This window comes from Anguilla anguilla, chromosome 13 (assembly GCF_013347855.1).
Source record: "Anguilla anguilla isolate fAngAng1 chromosome 13, fAngAng1.pri, whole genome shotgun sequence".
In the NCBI taxonomy this organism is placed as follows: Eukaryota; Metazoa; Chordata; class Actinopteri; order Anguilliformes; family Anguillidae; genus Anguilla; species Anguilla anguilla.
In genome coordinates, this window is record NC_049213.1 from 25619376 (window position 1) to 25636525 (window position 17150).

At 38.6% G+C, this 17150-nt stretch overlaps 1 protein-coding gene across 2 annotated transcripts; it reads right to left on the minus strand.

Annotated features, from left to right (window-relative positions):
• Window positions 1–494: 494 nt before the first annotated feature.
• Window positions 495–10460, minus strand: oxtr (oxytocin receptor). Of its 2 annotated transcripts, XM_035386949.1 has the most exons (4): window positions 10184–10460; window positions 8752–9918; window positions 1546–1704; window positions 495–1264 (listed from the first exon to the last, which is right to left on the minus strand). In XM_035386949.1, exons 2-4 carry the CDS (start codon window positions 9668–9670, stop codon window positions 1134–1136), a joined length of 1209 nt encoding a protein of 402 aa, XP_035242840.1. In that variant the 5' UTR covers window positions 9671–9918; window positions 10184–10460; the 3' UTR covers window positions 495–1133. The 2 variants fall into 2 exon arrangements, with proteins under 2 accessions (XP_035242840.1, XP_035242842.1); XM_035386951.1 differs by having other exon boundaries at window positions 1122–1704; window positions 10184–10458.
• Window positions 10461–17150: the final 6690 nt, after the last annotated feature.

Genomic DNA, 17150 nt, shown 5'->3' on the forward strand with positions numbered 1-17150 from the left:
TATCTGACCTATGTAAAGACAATACAAATTGATGTTCACAAAGGAAGTTGAAAAGTTCAAGTCACCCCATGGGCAAAGTGGAATCTCAATATTACCATAAAAGCCGCAAATTGACCTCCACTACATGATGGCCACCTGGTTTACTTTCTACTGTAATTTATGTTTTTTTTTTATAAGACATGTAATGGATGCATGACATTATATCTGTTCAAGAAATGCCGGTTGATTTTTCTCATGTATTTAAATATGGGTGTTTTTCATTAATCATACAATTGCATAGGCTTGATTTATGTGTTCTCTATGCAATTATATTTTAAGGGCTTAGGGTGGCCATATTGAATGTAAAAAAGGCTATATTGTGGAATGAAGTTCTACATATATTACTTTTTTTTAATTACACTTTTTATATCAACACCCAAAGAATTGTTTGAGTAAAAGGAAAATAAAACTTTATGATTGTTTATGGTTAATAAAAAGACAAGAAAACACAAATAATGTGGTAAACAATTTTATCTTGCAATGACCCTGCGGTGAAATGTTTCCTAAAATGTACAAATGGTAAATCCATATGACCTAATGTAAGGACAATAGGAACAAGAAGATCCAACAACAAACTGCAGTTACAGACAAAGTACCTTCATATCGAATTTAAAAACCAACAGTATCAATTTTCCTTTATCTAAATACCTTTCTATTTTTCAGACGACCACTACCATCATGAATGTTTTCCACTGACACGCAAACCCACTACATCCCAGGTCAATACAACACAAATATGTGACCTGCTCCTTAAGTGAAGCATTGTGTAATGTCAGAATAATCATCTAATTTATGTTCCCACCTTTTTACTGGTCCCCATAGAACTTCATTTTTTTTGCTTTGTCCAATTTTTTTCTGTTAAAGATTAAACACGCCCAGAAACAAACCTACACAGACACTGTCAAAGGATGAACAGCTTAGATAAATAGGACCTATATTTTTAAAAGAAACCTAAGTGTGTGTTCTTCATAATAGTTTCTAATAAACAATTTTGCAATCTACACCATGTACAACAGCTACATACACAGATATATGAAATATTATTTAGTCATCTCGTTATTTTCTAGATGGTATATATAAAAAGTAGTGCAATATTATTGAGTGAGCCTTTGCACAGGATGATGAGAGAGGATGTCATGGCGATGTATCGCTGAAGTATGCTTAAAAAGTAGAAAGAACAGCCCAGGCTTCAGGACGCTGGCTGCAGGACCTCTGTGGTGGACGTCTGTTTGGTGAAGCAGAAAGGAGGTACAGTGTTAGAAGTGTGGTGGAAGTCTTCTTGGTGAAGAAGAGAAGAGGTGTGGAGTTTGAGAGGTTCATGTGGTGGAGGTATGTTTGGGAAGAGAGGGGAGGGGCATGTTCTGGACGCCTGCTCGGAGAAAGTGGGGGGGGGGTGTAATGCAGGGTGTTGGGAGGTTCATGTGAAGGAGGTCTGTGTGATGCTCTTCTGGCTGCTGGTGCTCTTGATGGCGAAGGTGGAGGAGTTGCTCTTGCGGCTGGACTCACGCTCGCAGTTACACTGGGATGGCTTCAGGTAGCGCCTGGAGCAGCACAGGAAATGCTGCCTCAGATCATGGAATAGGTGGCCCGCAAAAAACATGTAGATCCAGGGGTTACAGCAGCTGTTGAGACTGGCCAGCAGCATAGAAATAATGAAGGGCATCTCTGGGGGCAGACAGTGCAGGGGGGAGAGGTAAGGAAATAGTTCATTTTACAAAAAAGGATATTGACAGACAAAATAAAGCATCATGACTTCAATATACACCACAGCTGGGACCATACATTAATTTACTCTGACCAGCTGAACAGGTAAATGAGTCATAAGATGAATGGAATTACAGACCAAACCGCTTCAAATGTATTTACATCCCAATCTTATCAGAACTGAAATTAAATTGAGTTAAATTATGTACATTAGTGTTTAGCATCAAATATAACTATATAACAACATGTATGGGTAGAAATATAAAAATATCAGTGATAGAAAAGTGGTGTAAAACATCTAAATTAAGCTAACTTGAAAAAAGGAAACTAAACTGCAAAAGGTGCACCTATTAGTCAATAGACTGGAAATCAGAAGAAAACCAAAGACATGACATATACTCTAGAACTAAATGGATAGTCTTGAATAATATGTTACATATATTTCTTACGGATTAAGATACAAAAATGTGTAACTTCACTTGTTTTGGCAAACAATTTGGTTATGTCTGGTTATGGTGCTAATAATGTTCACATTTTACATTCCATTAGCAAAATTCAAATCGGATTTTATAAATTAAAAAAAAAACTACTGTGGAACACTTCCTCAAGCACAACACACTAATTACAACATATTTTGTTTGCCATTCTGTGTGCCATAATGCTACAGTTGGTCATGCACCATAATTATCATCTTACTACTCTTTGAATGCAAACAAGTTTTTGTTACTACATTGCACACACACACACACACACACACACACACACAAAGAAAGCATAATGCGATCATTACAGTTTGTCAGCAGTGACATGTGAAATATAGCAGCCCCCATTATTGTGTGTGGGATGAAATTTATGCCATGCAGACCCCACTGGTGAGTTGACATTTGGTGAATTACTTCAAGATTAACAGAACTGACTGCTGTTCTGCATTTAGCCTCTCCTTGATGATTTCTAACCTTTTCTTTTGTCTTTGTCCTATGACTCCTTTGAGATCATGGTGAACTTCCACCACCTGATAAAGTGTTCATTTACCCTTGAGATGTCAAACTGAGATTTATGAAACCAAAATGTCTCAGTGTCATTTAATATGAAGGTGTGTTTAATTCTACAAGTCTCTTGGAAGATGGAAAAATGAGCCGGTGTAAACGTGGTCTACTCTAGGAGCTCAATTGACATTACTGTAACAGGAGGAAGGAGAAGACCAGGCAAAAGGCTGATTTCACTGAAAGTGCCATCCAGCAGTTCGGACTCCCAATTATGTCTACATGCTGCATTTCCCTTTCATTCTCCAAATGCAGGTTCAAGGTTCAAGGTTATCTTTATAGGTCACATCAGACAAACCGAAATCCTATTATTTTCCAGTTTCTGTTGACATTCTAACAGAGTAAAAGAATTATTCAATAATTTTCTAGTGAAATTCATTTTAAAAAGGGTTTAATGACACTGTAGCTGAGATGTGTGACGGATTGCATTGTAGGTTTTCATATGTACAGCAAATGCTGACATTGATGAGAAATTTTGCCAGGCACAACTTTCACTAAAACAATTAAGCCCATAAGGAACATCTCATGCTGTTTTTCATGGGTTCTGTTTTGGAAAGCAGTACATCTGTGTACAGAAAATATGAAAGCGTTAAAGTTGTTAGGTACTATATTTGAAAATTACTTGTATCTTTCTGTATGCACTCAACATATAGGGCCTCATTTTCTTTCAAGACTTTCAGAACGTGCAAAGCCAGGAACATGACCAGGATATTTGTTTTCCATGAATCATTGGTTGTGCTATTGTGTGAGAAAAAAGGCTTTGTGTGTGCTAAAGGTTGTAGTAAATCAGGCCCATAGTGTTGTTCTAGGTTTACACAAAGCTCATTCACATACAAGAAACCAGGATGTTAAAATGACAAAATGATCACGTGCAATTCCCATGGAAAGCCTGTAAAATACCATAAAGATTTTTTTCCCATTTATGTGGGATTGTGGACTAATGTCCTTATCGGTTCAAATCCTCAATTAGTTGACACATTTATGTACTGGAAGATGGATAAATCCAATTTTAAGTCAGCATGGCTTCAAAATCATGAATAAAATGTATTTTTTAAAATTTAAGCGTTATTTCCTAGAACCCAGAAAAATCTGAGTAATGCATATACAATGTCTCGATGTACTGTCAAGTGCACACAGCGTAGCCCTTCCTCAGCACAAATCAAGTGAGCATTAAAATTCACAGTTATGAAGGATGTGTTCATGAGTGTGTGTGCTTATATTATGTTCTGTACTACTCATACAAGATTCAGTAGACAGAAAGCAGGACATATGGTGCAATAAACGGCACATTGTTTTTCATAATCATACAATAAATTACACTAATCTGTCAAAGGGTAATAAAACTCCACTTGGAAAGCACTATCATTTGTTACTCAGCAGACATAATATTTCATATTCTGTGACAAAAACGATAGAAAAAAATTTGGAATTTTGTCCAAGTGTATGTGTGTGTGTGCGTGAGTGTGTATGTGTGTGTGTGAAAAACACATTTTAGAGATAACATGAGAGTGAAGTAACTTTGACAATGACCTAAATTCTTTCAACATCTGTCCCTACAAATCAAGTGCTAGTTTCCTTGAAAAAAAGAGTTTGGAGAGTTAAATTAAGAATGAATAAATGTTACTAAAGCAACACAGCTAAAGTTAACAAAACCCAATATACATTTGAGAGCTTTAAAATGTCCCCAAGTATCATCTTTTAGCTTTTTCATTTTTACTTTGAAACATTGTTCATTGCCACAAACCATGCACTACACACAACATGAAATACACCAGCTGTATTTCACATCAAGTCACATCGACTTCCTTCCACTTTGGCTTATCGTACATCAGATACTTTGCCGTCTTTGCCTTGTAGGCTTTCAGTGACATGGAGGGAGGCACGTAGTGCGGAAGTGAGTGTTCCAGGGGGATTGGGCAGTGCATCAACCAGCTCCTTCTGTGAAAATTGTCAGGACAAACAGACAAGCAGTCAGCTTGGGGCTCTCAAGGTGCGCGTGAAGGGTCAGATGATAACAGCCGCGCAGTGGCAGCTACAATCCTGACGCATCCCTTCGGACTGACTTTGTTCCAGTCCTGGCTAACCCACTGCTGTACCCAGCATGAAAGGTTTATGGACCGGTAAAAATGTGACCGACCTTAGATTAAAATACTAACAAAAATACATTAAATGAACTTTACTCTGTATACCAGCAAACACCCCAGCAAATTTCATGCACGCACCATTTATAGCAGATTAAATGTAGAAGTAAAAGTTTTTTAAAAATGTATATGTGCATGTGCATGTGTGTGTGTGTGTGTGTGTGTGTGTGCATGTGTGTGTGCGTGCGTGCGTGTGTGTATCCAGGTGCAGGTATGAGTATCACTGTGTGTGCTCTCCTCCTCCTAAAGCCACATGGGGCTTCAGTTAAAAGTGCTGAATTTTCTTGCCATTTTAGGATTGCATTTTTGCTGAGTTCACCATGTTTAGTATGAAGAGAGGAAGCAAACTGTTTTGATTTATTTTAATCCTGTTTTACTTGCAGTTTTTCTTATGGGTGTGGGATATTTTTATCATTCGGCTGTGATTTAAAAGAGCCCCCACACTCTGGATCCCTTGAGCAATGCAATTCCAGGAAGTAAATAAACGGCAAAGATGTTGCACATCAGTGTTGGATTTACTGCTATTTCATCATAAGGGAAATTAATCTCAGCGTAGCTGCTATATGGTACTGTATGGTACAGGTGTTTAAATGATCCTGGCTCCATCCTAACTCCATCTGGGAGCTGATGTGGCTGTCGCTGCACTTCAGTATACACTAATCAATCGCAGATGGACCTACAGGTTACTTTTGGGACTAGCCTGATGCGCACATGCAGAATGAGACGCTTACTGCACCTGAAAATATTTAGCCTAGGTCATCTTTTTTCCTTTACAGGATGGAATGATTGAAGCAAGATAATCTGTTGCGAGTTACTTTATGGCACAGTTACAATGGTCCCCGCGAACTCTTCTCTACATTTTAAAGTTGAGTTCTTGGCCATAACACATCTTCTCCTCTTCCCCTCTCTTTTCCACCTGTTTCCAGAGGTGGAAAAAACCTCACACTGTCCCCTGCTGTGGCATGATGTGTGCAGATGGGGAGAGGAGTGAAGTGGAGTCTAGACTGCTACCATGGCATTCCAGACCAGGCTACTTTAATGCTTCATTCCTATGCTCAATTAAGGTCACCCAGTGGATACAGACTTACTGTACATGCTAAACAGAGGCAGTGTGGCTCACTATGGCTCAGTACAAATTAAAAATGTCAATAGTTTCTTTGCTAAGAGTCATCTCATTTTCTGCTTGGGCACATTGTTCAACTATGTGTTCTACCCTCTTTTAATCAAGATGCATAAATACGCATACAACTTTCTTACTCACAGGTGAGGACACATTTAATGTTCTGTCTTCCTTTCTGACCAATGTTCACATGCACAATATATCCTCAGCACACATTCAGTAGCTTAAGGGTGTCTCTTACACTCCAGTAGGTGGGAGACTTGTAGCTATGAGGAGCATAAACATCATGGCAAAGGCTTACTACAGTCATACCTAATGCCCCTCCAGTCTGGCACTCAATATTTCTTAGACACACTAGAGTACTGCTTGGAATCCTGTCCAGAGGTGTGCTCTTGTGCATTAGAAGTCGAGATAACCCCAAATGATACATGATGAGCTTGAGTAATCACACAACCACAAAGACACTTTTGCACACACATGGCCTCATATGTGCATACACAGATTTCACACACAATCACATGTCAAAAAGTGTCATCGACACTCTCACGCACACGTGCCTGCACATACAAGTAAACAAACACATTTTAATCTAATCTTACAAACTCTTGTCGTTGGTCAACATCCAACATGGACAATATATCATATGACCAACCACATGACACTCACTAATAATCTCAAGCACTCTAATGAACTCAACTTGAGTAAAGATATTACATTAAATTACACCTCACATCAGTGCAAACTAATTTGAACTGAAGATTAATTTTGCATAGTGCATTAGGCCTTTGGCTTGTATACATGTTATGTTTTTCCATGGTAAGTAAGGTGCTTGGTCATTTACTTCAGTACTTTAGAACATAAAGTTAAAATATCTTGAGGTACTCTTCAAAAGAAAGCTCATAATGATACTTCTGATTTTTTTAAAAAGAACATACGGAACTCCTGAAAGGAAATGTCACTGCTCAAGCCCAAACAAATGGATGCTTGTGATGAAAAAGGATATCCTTTGATGTTATTGTATATTTACTTTTCCTTTATCTGAATGACTCCGGCTTTGTGATTTGGTGCTGCAAGTGTGCTGGAATGTGGGAATGTGGGAATGTAGTAGCTGTGCAACAGATATTGAGGGCGTTGTGTAGCCTCGCTAGATTTTTGTGGACATAAAAATTGCCTGGGCAGAAGGATGGTGGTAGAATTTGTTTCAGTGGAATACATGCTGGGGACTTCGTAGTACCACACTCTTCCATGAGCCATGGCCCACACAGAGGATTTAAAAAACAGAAATTTAATATTCTTGCCATTCAGTAAAATACCTCATTCAAACTACTTATTGTTAATATCACACAACTAATGATTATAGCCTTACACATGTAGCTACTGTACTTCCCTTCGAATGCATGCATTCCAGATAGCCGTTACGAACCTTACTTGGTGACCTTCTACAATTTTGGAGTAGTCTTCGTGCACGATTGAAATTAAGATATAATGCTTACCTATTAAAATCAAGACATGAAAGCATATTTGCGCGGCAATACCAAAAGCTATCGAGACGTTCAGACACGCTCCCACAGGGACTGGTTTGAAGCGCTTTGGGGCGAAGCACGGAAATGCGGTGCATTTCGACGTGCCTACTTAGTAACAACAACTACTCTGTATGCAGCAGTCGTGGATAAAGTGAAGAATGATTAACTCAAGGCAAGTCATACAGAACTGGGCAGTTCTCCTCCGAGTTAAATGCCGAATAATTCAACGAGGTAAAAATGGACAAATTAGCCTGAGCCGCACACTTTTAGACATAGGCCTAATGACTGCAAACAGCTCTATAAAACGTGAATTAATTTGCCTTGTGCCAACTGCGTGGATATTCACTAGCTTTGGTGGGATCTTTCTTTTATCTTTATTTTTTTATTTTTTATTTTTAAACAAAACAGACTGTCTTTGATTTAAAGTGATCATTTATTTTAACAAGGCAGCCACGTGGATATGAATACTACACACTGGTGGCAGATTAAGCGAGTTTATTTACACATTATCAGATGAAAGGCGCTATATGAATTCAATTCAATAAAAAAAATCAATCCATCATAAAACGAGAGCACAAAAAACAGACTGGATGTATAACGAATAGGCTAGAAAACGCCCACGTAACATAATGGAGAAATCACAACTTTTTAAAAGTGTTGCAAGCTGTGCTTAGTGGTGTTGCTAATATCTGGAGCATGACACGGTTTTTCAGTGTACTGTACAGTCCGTGTTCTTTAATAGTATATAACAGAAAACATTGCCGTTTTTACGCTACAATAATGTAATTGATCGCATAAGTCAATTTAAATTAATTTAATACTAACATTCTGTTTGTAAAACAATAAAACTCTTGTCAGATCTGCAGTTAGCTTTCTCTATCTCTCTCTCACACACGTGTGTGTATTTCAGTAGTATCGAAAGTAGCCTAACAACATGTTCTCTCGCTTCAAGATGAGATTTATATATTGAGATCAATATTAATATTATAATTAATTTAAAATATGACAATTGTAAAAATCGAATTTGTATTAAAATGAGCTATTTACATTCTATTTCGTAGTCAATGTCAGGCTGCTTACATTTATATCAACCGGAGTTACCTGTAGCCAGTCTGCTGGTTTAGGTACTCTGATGGAGTATCAATTAACCAATACCTCACAATAATTGAGAGGGTACCTACCTTCTCTGGGTGCGTCAGGATCCCAAGCTGACCACATCTGCACGAAGAAAAAGGGAGTCCAGCAAACGATATATGCCACGACTATCACAAAAGTCATTTTCACAGTTGTGATCTTTGCTTTGGAGATTAGATTTACGCTGCTCACCCGCGAAAGCTCAGTGCCTTTTGAAGCCATAGTGGTGAGCGTAATACAATGTTCTCTCTTTGTTTTCAGTTTAAAGTTTTGCCATATTTTAAAGCTTATCAGTCCATAGCAAAAGCTCAGTATGGCCACCGGAATGATATAGATGGAAAGACTAATCCACGTCACGTACGCTTTGGCTCCCCAGGGCTGCACGAATTCCCCCCAGCAGTCATACACCCCGGATCCAACGTCCCTCATGGAGAAGATGTACATCTGAGGGACGCTGAACAAGAGGCTGAGTGCCCAGGAGAAAATCACATAGAAGCGGTCCTTTCTCCTATGCAAGGAGCGCAGTGGCTGGCAGATGGCTAAGCACCTGTCTATTGACATCAAAACAAGCATGTAGGTTGAGGCAAACATCCCAACGATTTGCCCGTACTTCACCAGCCTGCAGAGAATATCTGGTCCGTAAAACCTAAATGTGATATCCCAAATGAGTTGTGGCAAGACCTGAAAGATCGCTACCACTAGATCCGCTATACTGAGGTGCTTCATAAAATAGTACATTCGAGACTGACTGTGCTTGGTAGTGTGGATAGCGAGTAAGACGCACACGTTGCCAGCCAGAGCCAGAAACAGCACCAGGGCGAGCACGGTCACCTCTACTTTGGCTACTTCTTCGTTGCGCCTCAAAGGGTTCACGGTTTGATTGCCTCCGGTTCCGTTGCCAAGAGTTGTGTTACTCAGGGATTCGTTCATAGACCAAAAGTCCAGATCTTTTAAAACACCCTCCATCGCGATTGAACACTATCCAGTATCAGTGTTCATAAGACCTTATCCCTGTGGTTTTGCTGACGCGTTTCACCCATCAAACATTGGTATTTTAAGCGGTTTTGTCTTCGTTTGCAACTTAACAGGTGTCAGGAAAGAGTGTCCGATCACCCAATTCTCCTCATACATTTTAACAAAGTATCAGTATTTAATTCCGACTTGCATGGAGTCATCTTCTCTGCCGACCAGGGCAGGCTAACGCCTGAGTAAGGCTAGGGAAAAAAGCGCAAATTGGTTTACAAATAATATCGACAGCCTTCTCATAAACAGCACAACATTTTCTAACTCTAAAAATAAAAATGAATACTTAAATAAATACGAGAAACACCATTGACCAACAAAAGATAACAAGACACCTCACACACAAATTAAATTAAGATACACTTTCCAGTTTACTAACTGTCAAAAAGGGAGAAGAAAACAATTATGAAAAATAATAAAAATAAACACAAATCCAGATAATTAGAACATACATACCTGCAATTTTTTGTACACAAATAAATTCCATTTTACACTATGTTACATATTGGTTACCTTGCGTAATTTTTATTCCACTTTACATCTTTTGAAAACTTGCTGGAGTTAGACTGCTCACGCAGTTTCATCCTAGGCATCAGTCCAGCAAATACAGCAACCAGCCTGCTTCTATGTCCGCGCGCGATAAATGGCCCACATCTTGGTATTTATACTGCTAGTATATCTTTGCAACAGATTGGACGCGGAGTTGCGTGTCACATTGCTACCACTCGGTGGCCGTATGTACCGGATAAACGCGCAGTGTTGGGGAGAGCCAAGAGTCAGAAGTCCGACCTGAAATTTATGGCCAGAAAACGTCAGACAAGCGTTTGTTTCAAACCCATTGGCTCGAATTGTTAACCAGATTCATCGCCAAAAATTATCATTCACAATACAAAAATAGTTTAAATAGCTCTCATGAAATATGTTACCTTATTACATATATTTTGCATAGATATTAACTGAAAACATACCGGAAAAACGAGCTGACAACAATCGAATCTTGAAAAAATTGATCGATTTATGTGTGCACCTGTTAAGCAATGCTTACACGCAGGGGATGTTATGTTTTTGCAAGGATTTTAACTATATGATGGTCTGGTCCTATATATCCTTATAACAAAAGATTAAAAACAGTTTTCGTTTGTCATGTAGGCACTAAAATTTACCATACTCGTGTGCAGTAGAATTGCTCACCAGCAGTAATCATTTTTAATGTTTGCGAATAACAATTTTAAAAGCGATCCATTTTTCAAGATTCGATTATTTCTCAGCTGTTTGTTGCCGCAGTATGTATTTAACAAATATCTTCAATGTATCTATAACAAGGGTGCCCCCTTGTTATAGATACATTGAAGATATTTGTTGGAATGAGGAACTGTGTACTACAATCTCAGTGTGAATTTTTTTTTTTTACTCATTAAAATAAACTAAAAAAAACCAAAAGGAATTCCAGCAAAATAACTAAAATAAAAATGCACTTATAATGTCCAATTGAATTGTTTTACCGAGTTTAAATAAAGTTGGTTTTGGCTCTGCCATTACAGAAGTGGTTGGAAGAGGCACAGAGACTGACCAGTGATTAGGGTGGGCAGAAAGATATATAGAGAACTGCTGATTTATTGATATAGAATGACTTAAATTAGCCCTCAACTGATTAACCTCTTAAATTAGGTGAGGTGATGTACTGTATAGCCTATGTGAATAAGGACTTTGATTAAACAATATTGTAGAACAAAAAAACAGGTGAGCCTGGACCCCTCTACCCCTCTATGCTAGACACATTATACTTGCAAATATATTCCATTTAAATTTGTGATAAAATGCCAACTAATTAATAAATAATAATATATTCAATGGATTGTGATGACCAGTGCAACTGGCTAATTAAATTACTTTCTCTCCATAAGTCATACAAGTCTAAAAAACTGCAAACAACATCTTTAATTTCCATGCAGCGTACTTAGAATGCAGCGCTGTAGAATGTCTGACATTGAGTGCATTGACTCATTCCCATAGTCTCATTTAACTTAATTTCAGCTGCAATAACATTCGCCAGCTGCACTTGACAGTGATCCAAATGACAGCATTACCCACCAGACTGCATTAAGCATGTGATTACCACTTGTCATAATTAACACAGTTGCTTTTGTCCCCTCTTTACACCCTTGAGGGGCCGCTTCCAGTGAGAAGCGCTTATGGCTGACTGCATAGGAGGAAGTAATGAGAAATAATGGAGGAACCCTGGGCCTCGTGAGTGTGAGCGCTACAGATTCCAAGGCTTGGAAAAGCATATTGTCAGTGTGCATATGAGTGTGGTACAGTGTGGTCCTCTCCAAGGTAATTACCGTGGCACAGAAAAAGTAAAAAAGACTTTTTAAAAAAAAATCTATGGATCTCTAACCCTTCTGGGAAAAGGATTCTGACAGGTTTGGAATGTGAACCTATTGCAGTTGAGGGGCTATTGCAGGTTATGTTATGCTCCTTGGTCAGAGCTCCATACTTATTGTAATGCTCACAGATATGGGCACGTGCTAAATAAGAAAAATGATAAAGATCATAATAATGACAAATGTCAATGGATTCTGTGAAGGATTGTCCTTCAGTGTCCTCCATACTTTGTGCCGCCACCCTACTCCCCATGGTGGAAAATCATTCCCCTTTGGAAACGATTGGTGTCAGGAACACTGGACTGTGCAACATAAATCATTTGAAATGTCTGCCTGACCCTTTGTTGTTTCCTGAGGCTGAGGAATTCCAGTAAAAAGTGTATATGACATTTTTAGAATAAACACAGACATTTCAGACCCTGGCCAGGTACCAGGGCATGAGGTAGCGTTTGGCTTTGTTTAGGACTATTAACACCACTACAGTGAAAACAGAAGACAGGGTAAATTACTGTATTTTGCTTCGCAGAGGAGCTAAAATACAGCCTTTGTCAACTACAGTTACTTGCTAGTACTACAGCCATTTATGTGGAGAGGGCTGTGGTTATCTGAAGTACTACTGCCATTTTGCGCCATGGGGTTGACAAGGGCACTGTTTGTGCTATTTGGTGGGTGTTGTGATGCATGTTCAGAAATGACAGAAATGTCAGTTCCACAGTTTTAGCCCAGACTAATGAATAGCTATCTGTCTGTAGCCATCGAATTATAGCACACAAACAACTTTCTATCTTATAAATCACAATTCTACATCAATTAAAAATATAGAGAAGTTTCTACTGTTTTAATATCAGTGGAAGACATCAAAATTGCAGGCATCTAAGATTAGCTACTCACACTCAAAATGATTCAATATTCTATAAACCAAACAAGACCCAAGGAGAACACTGAGGACAATGGACACTGATGAATATATTAGAATTATATTCATGATTCTAAATTTAAATGTAAATGCAGTTTTATGGGAAAGTGTGGTATAATTTTTTAACCCACCTGTCATATTTTCCTACTTGCTGCTCTGTGCAGGAGCCATGCGTGCACAGTGAATGTTTGGAGTAAATTTGGCCAATAAATTTTTTTTTTGCAGCTCTCACAAGTAGCCGTTTTTGATGTTCTACCTCATAAAATTAAAAAAGGTTTGAAAAATTTCTTACATTTATGTTGCATAATTGTACTGATATTAAGGTTTTGGTGATGCCTTCAAAGGCAAAGGTGTACATTTACCAGAGCAGTTATACAATATTCCCATGTTCCCTGTGAACCTCAAATGTCAAGGAAGTGCTTGGGTACACATTCCAGGGCACTCATAGCTAAAATTATTGGAACTCCTCCGAGTGGCTGTGGGATCGTTCATTTAACACTTCACGTCTGGCAGAGAGAAATTCCACCAAACTGCTAAGTGTCGTAAATTACAAACGTCAAGCCTGGGTCAGTAGGCCATACTGCATCCCACTTATGGCGCTTCTCCACCACCGTGCCGTGCCGGAATCCGTGCTCCCACTTTGTTTTGCTTTCTCCACTGCCACCTGACCGGTGCCGGGCCGCAAGTACCCGTGCCGATTTTAGCTACTGCTCTGGGGTCAGTACCAAAGGTACTATCCGTGCTGCAATTCGATACTGCAGACCGTTGATTGGTCAATGGAAATCATCACAAATACGTCATCCCATGTTCAGTTTGTTCACCGGCATCAACCGCCATTTTTAAATACCACAACAGCAAGAGAGAGTAACGTTAACTAGCAAATTCTACAGTCAGTATCTGGGACTAAATATTGAATAAATATACAACCATACCATTGGTTTTTGCATCGTTTCTGTATTTGCAGCGTGTTTGCTGTTAATGTATTTATTTTGGCTTTCTGCAGCACGTTTTTTCATTTGCAGCACGTTTCCGTTGTTGTATTTGTTTTGGATTTTCGTATGTGTTTCTGAATTGGCATCGTTTCTGAAGCTGCAGCACGTTTCTCCTTATGGAAATGTTTTGGGCCGTTGCAGCGCGTTTGCCCTTGTCGGCCACCATACATCCCCATACAAGAAAACATACAGAGTACAGAGTATAGAAATACATACAAGAGTTAATTATTACACATTTAGGACGCTTTACTCTGCTTTACTCCTCCCATGACTCCTCCTATCTTCACGGGTCTGTTGTGTAATGGAGAAGCGCAACAGGTGACACGGCACGGGTAGGATACGAATGCTTGCCATCCTGTACCGTGCCTTGCTGGTCAATGGAGAAGCGCCATTACTGTACTGTACTTGTGCCCTTCCTTTTCCCTACTTACCCCCTACACACACACGCACACACACTGAGCTCAGTCAGCCCCAGGGCGGAAGCTCAATTAAGCACAGTCAGCCCCAGGGAGGATTTTACACTTCAATCTTGTGGTATCTCTTGGAATGCTTTGTTCCAGTCTGTTTACGATATGGAATATATCCAACAGTTTCATTGCAACAATGGCAGGAAGAGGCCTCCCATGGTTGGTTGGCCCCGTGGTTCTCCTACCAAGTCTGTTTATTTGAGTTACCTTGTCTGCATGCTTGAGAGACAGTGCAGGACTGCTGAGGAAATCCTCTCACAACTGTTTTTGTATGTAGTCATATAAAATGATATAATAAATAATGTAATAAAGGAAACATCATCTGTAGTATCCCAATCTGTAAAGTTCTCAATGGCCTGTTTGAAAGGAAACTGTCTGCTCACGCTCCAGATTGATATTTGCACTCGTATGATTCAGAGTTGCTTGTATGTTTTGCCTTGTATATTGTATCTTGAGCCACTGCAGGGGTATGTTCTTTCAACCACAGGTGCCGCTAGTTGATGTCTTTCCCTCAGACTTCCATGCCAATATCACCAATAGCCACTGTTCCTAATGATCCAGCAGTGTTAGTCACTGGGCAACATTTTGAAACAGAACAATGAGCATTCAGGGGTGTTAAGCTAGCAATCATGTCAGGAAAATTTTCTTTTCTCAGGTTTTATTAATGGTCTAGAAAACTGCCCTTTGAATGATTGTGGAATGGTGGAATGTTTGTTGTGAAGGCAAAGACCTGAAAATACTTTCAAATGATGATGGCCATTTATTTATTTATTTATTTATTCATTTATTGTACACTGCATTGTTATTTGAAGGCAGTTGAGTATTCAGGTAAATTTAGTTTATTTTTCTTTCCTTCTCCCCCCTCATTTTCCATCTGTGTCACTGCCAACAAGTTCAAGGAAAGGGAAGTTGGGGTTTCTTTTCAAGTTAGTCACTGGAATTCAGAGTGGATTGAAACAAATTGAAATATGATTACATCAAAGGAAAAATCACATTCCAGGTAGTTCATAATAGCCATCAAAGCTTTTTGGGTAACTGTGCTGACAATATGTTTTGTTTTATGTAGGCCTACATATTTTTAGATACATTCACTCGAGCAAGAAAGGAACTTTCTAGAGGCTCCTTTTTTTTGGAGAATTGAAACATTGATCTAGCACAATGTGGCAATGTGCTTGATTAAGTGAAGCATTAGCCTCTTGTGCATTGATCCTATTTGCCAAACAACAAAGCAAATTCATTATATATATAAAGTACATAGTACACATAAAGACATTAGCCATTGCTTCCAATTAGTCAAAGTATCCTTAGTTGCTTACAGTGGCACAAGGCCTTCCTTTATCCTATGCGATTAAACATTGCTTCACTGTCACCAACTGTGCTGGATTTTTGCTTTCAGAATACATTTGTAGAGGAATTTGTAGTAACACCTCTGTACAAGCACTGTACAAAACTAGGTTAGGAAATTATTTAAAAAACTTTTTAGATACCTGTAAAATTATCAGCCATTTTTAAAGAAAATATGTTCATCAATGTTCAGAGTAAAATTATTCTTCCTTATAGTGTACAGTTTGGCTAGTAACATGTTCAACAGAAAATTATTGCGGATCTGCTATTTTTCAGTGTTTTCATATTGCACCCATTTAAAATAGCTAACCTGGTCTGAAGCAATGTGCTTTCCAGAATATACAAAAATTAAATTCCCTTTGAATTAGATCCTCCTTGGGTCTTACATGCAATCTGATGCCATTGACTGCTCCTGCATGATGAATATTATTATACATTTGTGTGCACAGACACCTGCAATGCAATCTCTTGCCAGTTAAAGCCCACTCTTTTTCGACAAGGTCCAGCAAGCTACCAGCAAGTTATTCTTGGGATCTTTGTGAACCAGAAACCCACAGGTTGACATTAAGAACCCACAAAAAAATAGATTAGCTGTCAGTCTATTTAAATCACATTATCCACTACTCAAGTCTCTCCAGCACTGATGCAGGCAGACGGAGTTCTAATGTTTCAGTTTTGCTGGAAGACTCCCTTGTCCTGGTTCTCACCTCTGATACTGATGCCAAGGTCAAGGTCCTGGTTTTTATTTCAAACACCTTTCATATCAGTATCTTTTTAGTCAGGCATTTTTTATCAAACATGACCTTTTGGTGTATAAAAAATCAATGAAGAATTTCAGTCAGGTAGACTGCTCTGCTACTGATAACAGCTTCAAAATCATAACTACCAGTGAACCCCAGAATCCCTCAGCTAAACAATGCAAGATGAGCTCTTGGCAAAGCCTACAACAGAATCTGAGAAATACAAAGTTACAGACTGCCTGAACATGGCATAAAACCAGAAGTAGCATAAGCAATCAATTTCAAAGCTCTTTGTCATTGTTGATCTAAAAAAAGCAGGCATTAAACTAAAATATCAAACTTTATATTGATTAAAATAGAAATTGATATCAAATAATAATAATAATAATACCAGCAATAGTAAATGCTGTATGCAAATGCAAATAGCAAGACAATAATTAAAAATATCAAAATGTCCCATAGAATAAGAAATAGCCTAAGGACTGTTCATAAATATCAGATGAGAAGGTTTATTGAAGTATAAAAAAATATTGGATAAAAACTAAAAGGACAGAAATGACAGACTATTATGTCAATAAAT

Coding starts and splice junctions, on each gene's coding strand:
- oxtr (XM_035386949.1), bottom strand. CDS start 9,670: ATGGAGGGTGTTTTAAAAGATCTGGACTTTTGGTCTATGAACGAATCC. Junction 1,705..8,751: donor TCCTGACGCACCCAGAGAAG/GTAGGTACCCTC, acceptor GTCTGCCCCCAG/AGATGCCCTTCATTATTTCT. Junction 1,265..1,545: donor ATCCCAGTGTAACTGCGAGC/GTGAGTCCAGCC, acceptor TTCACCAAACAG/ACGTCCACCACAGAGGTCCT.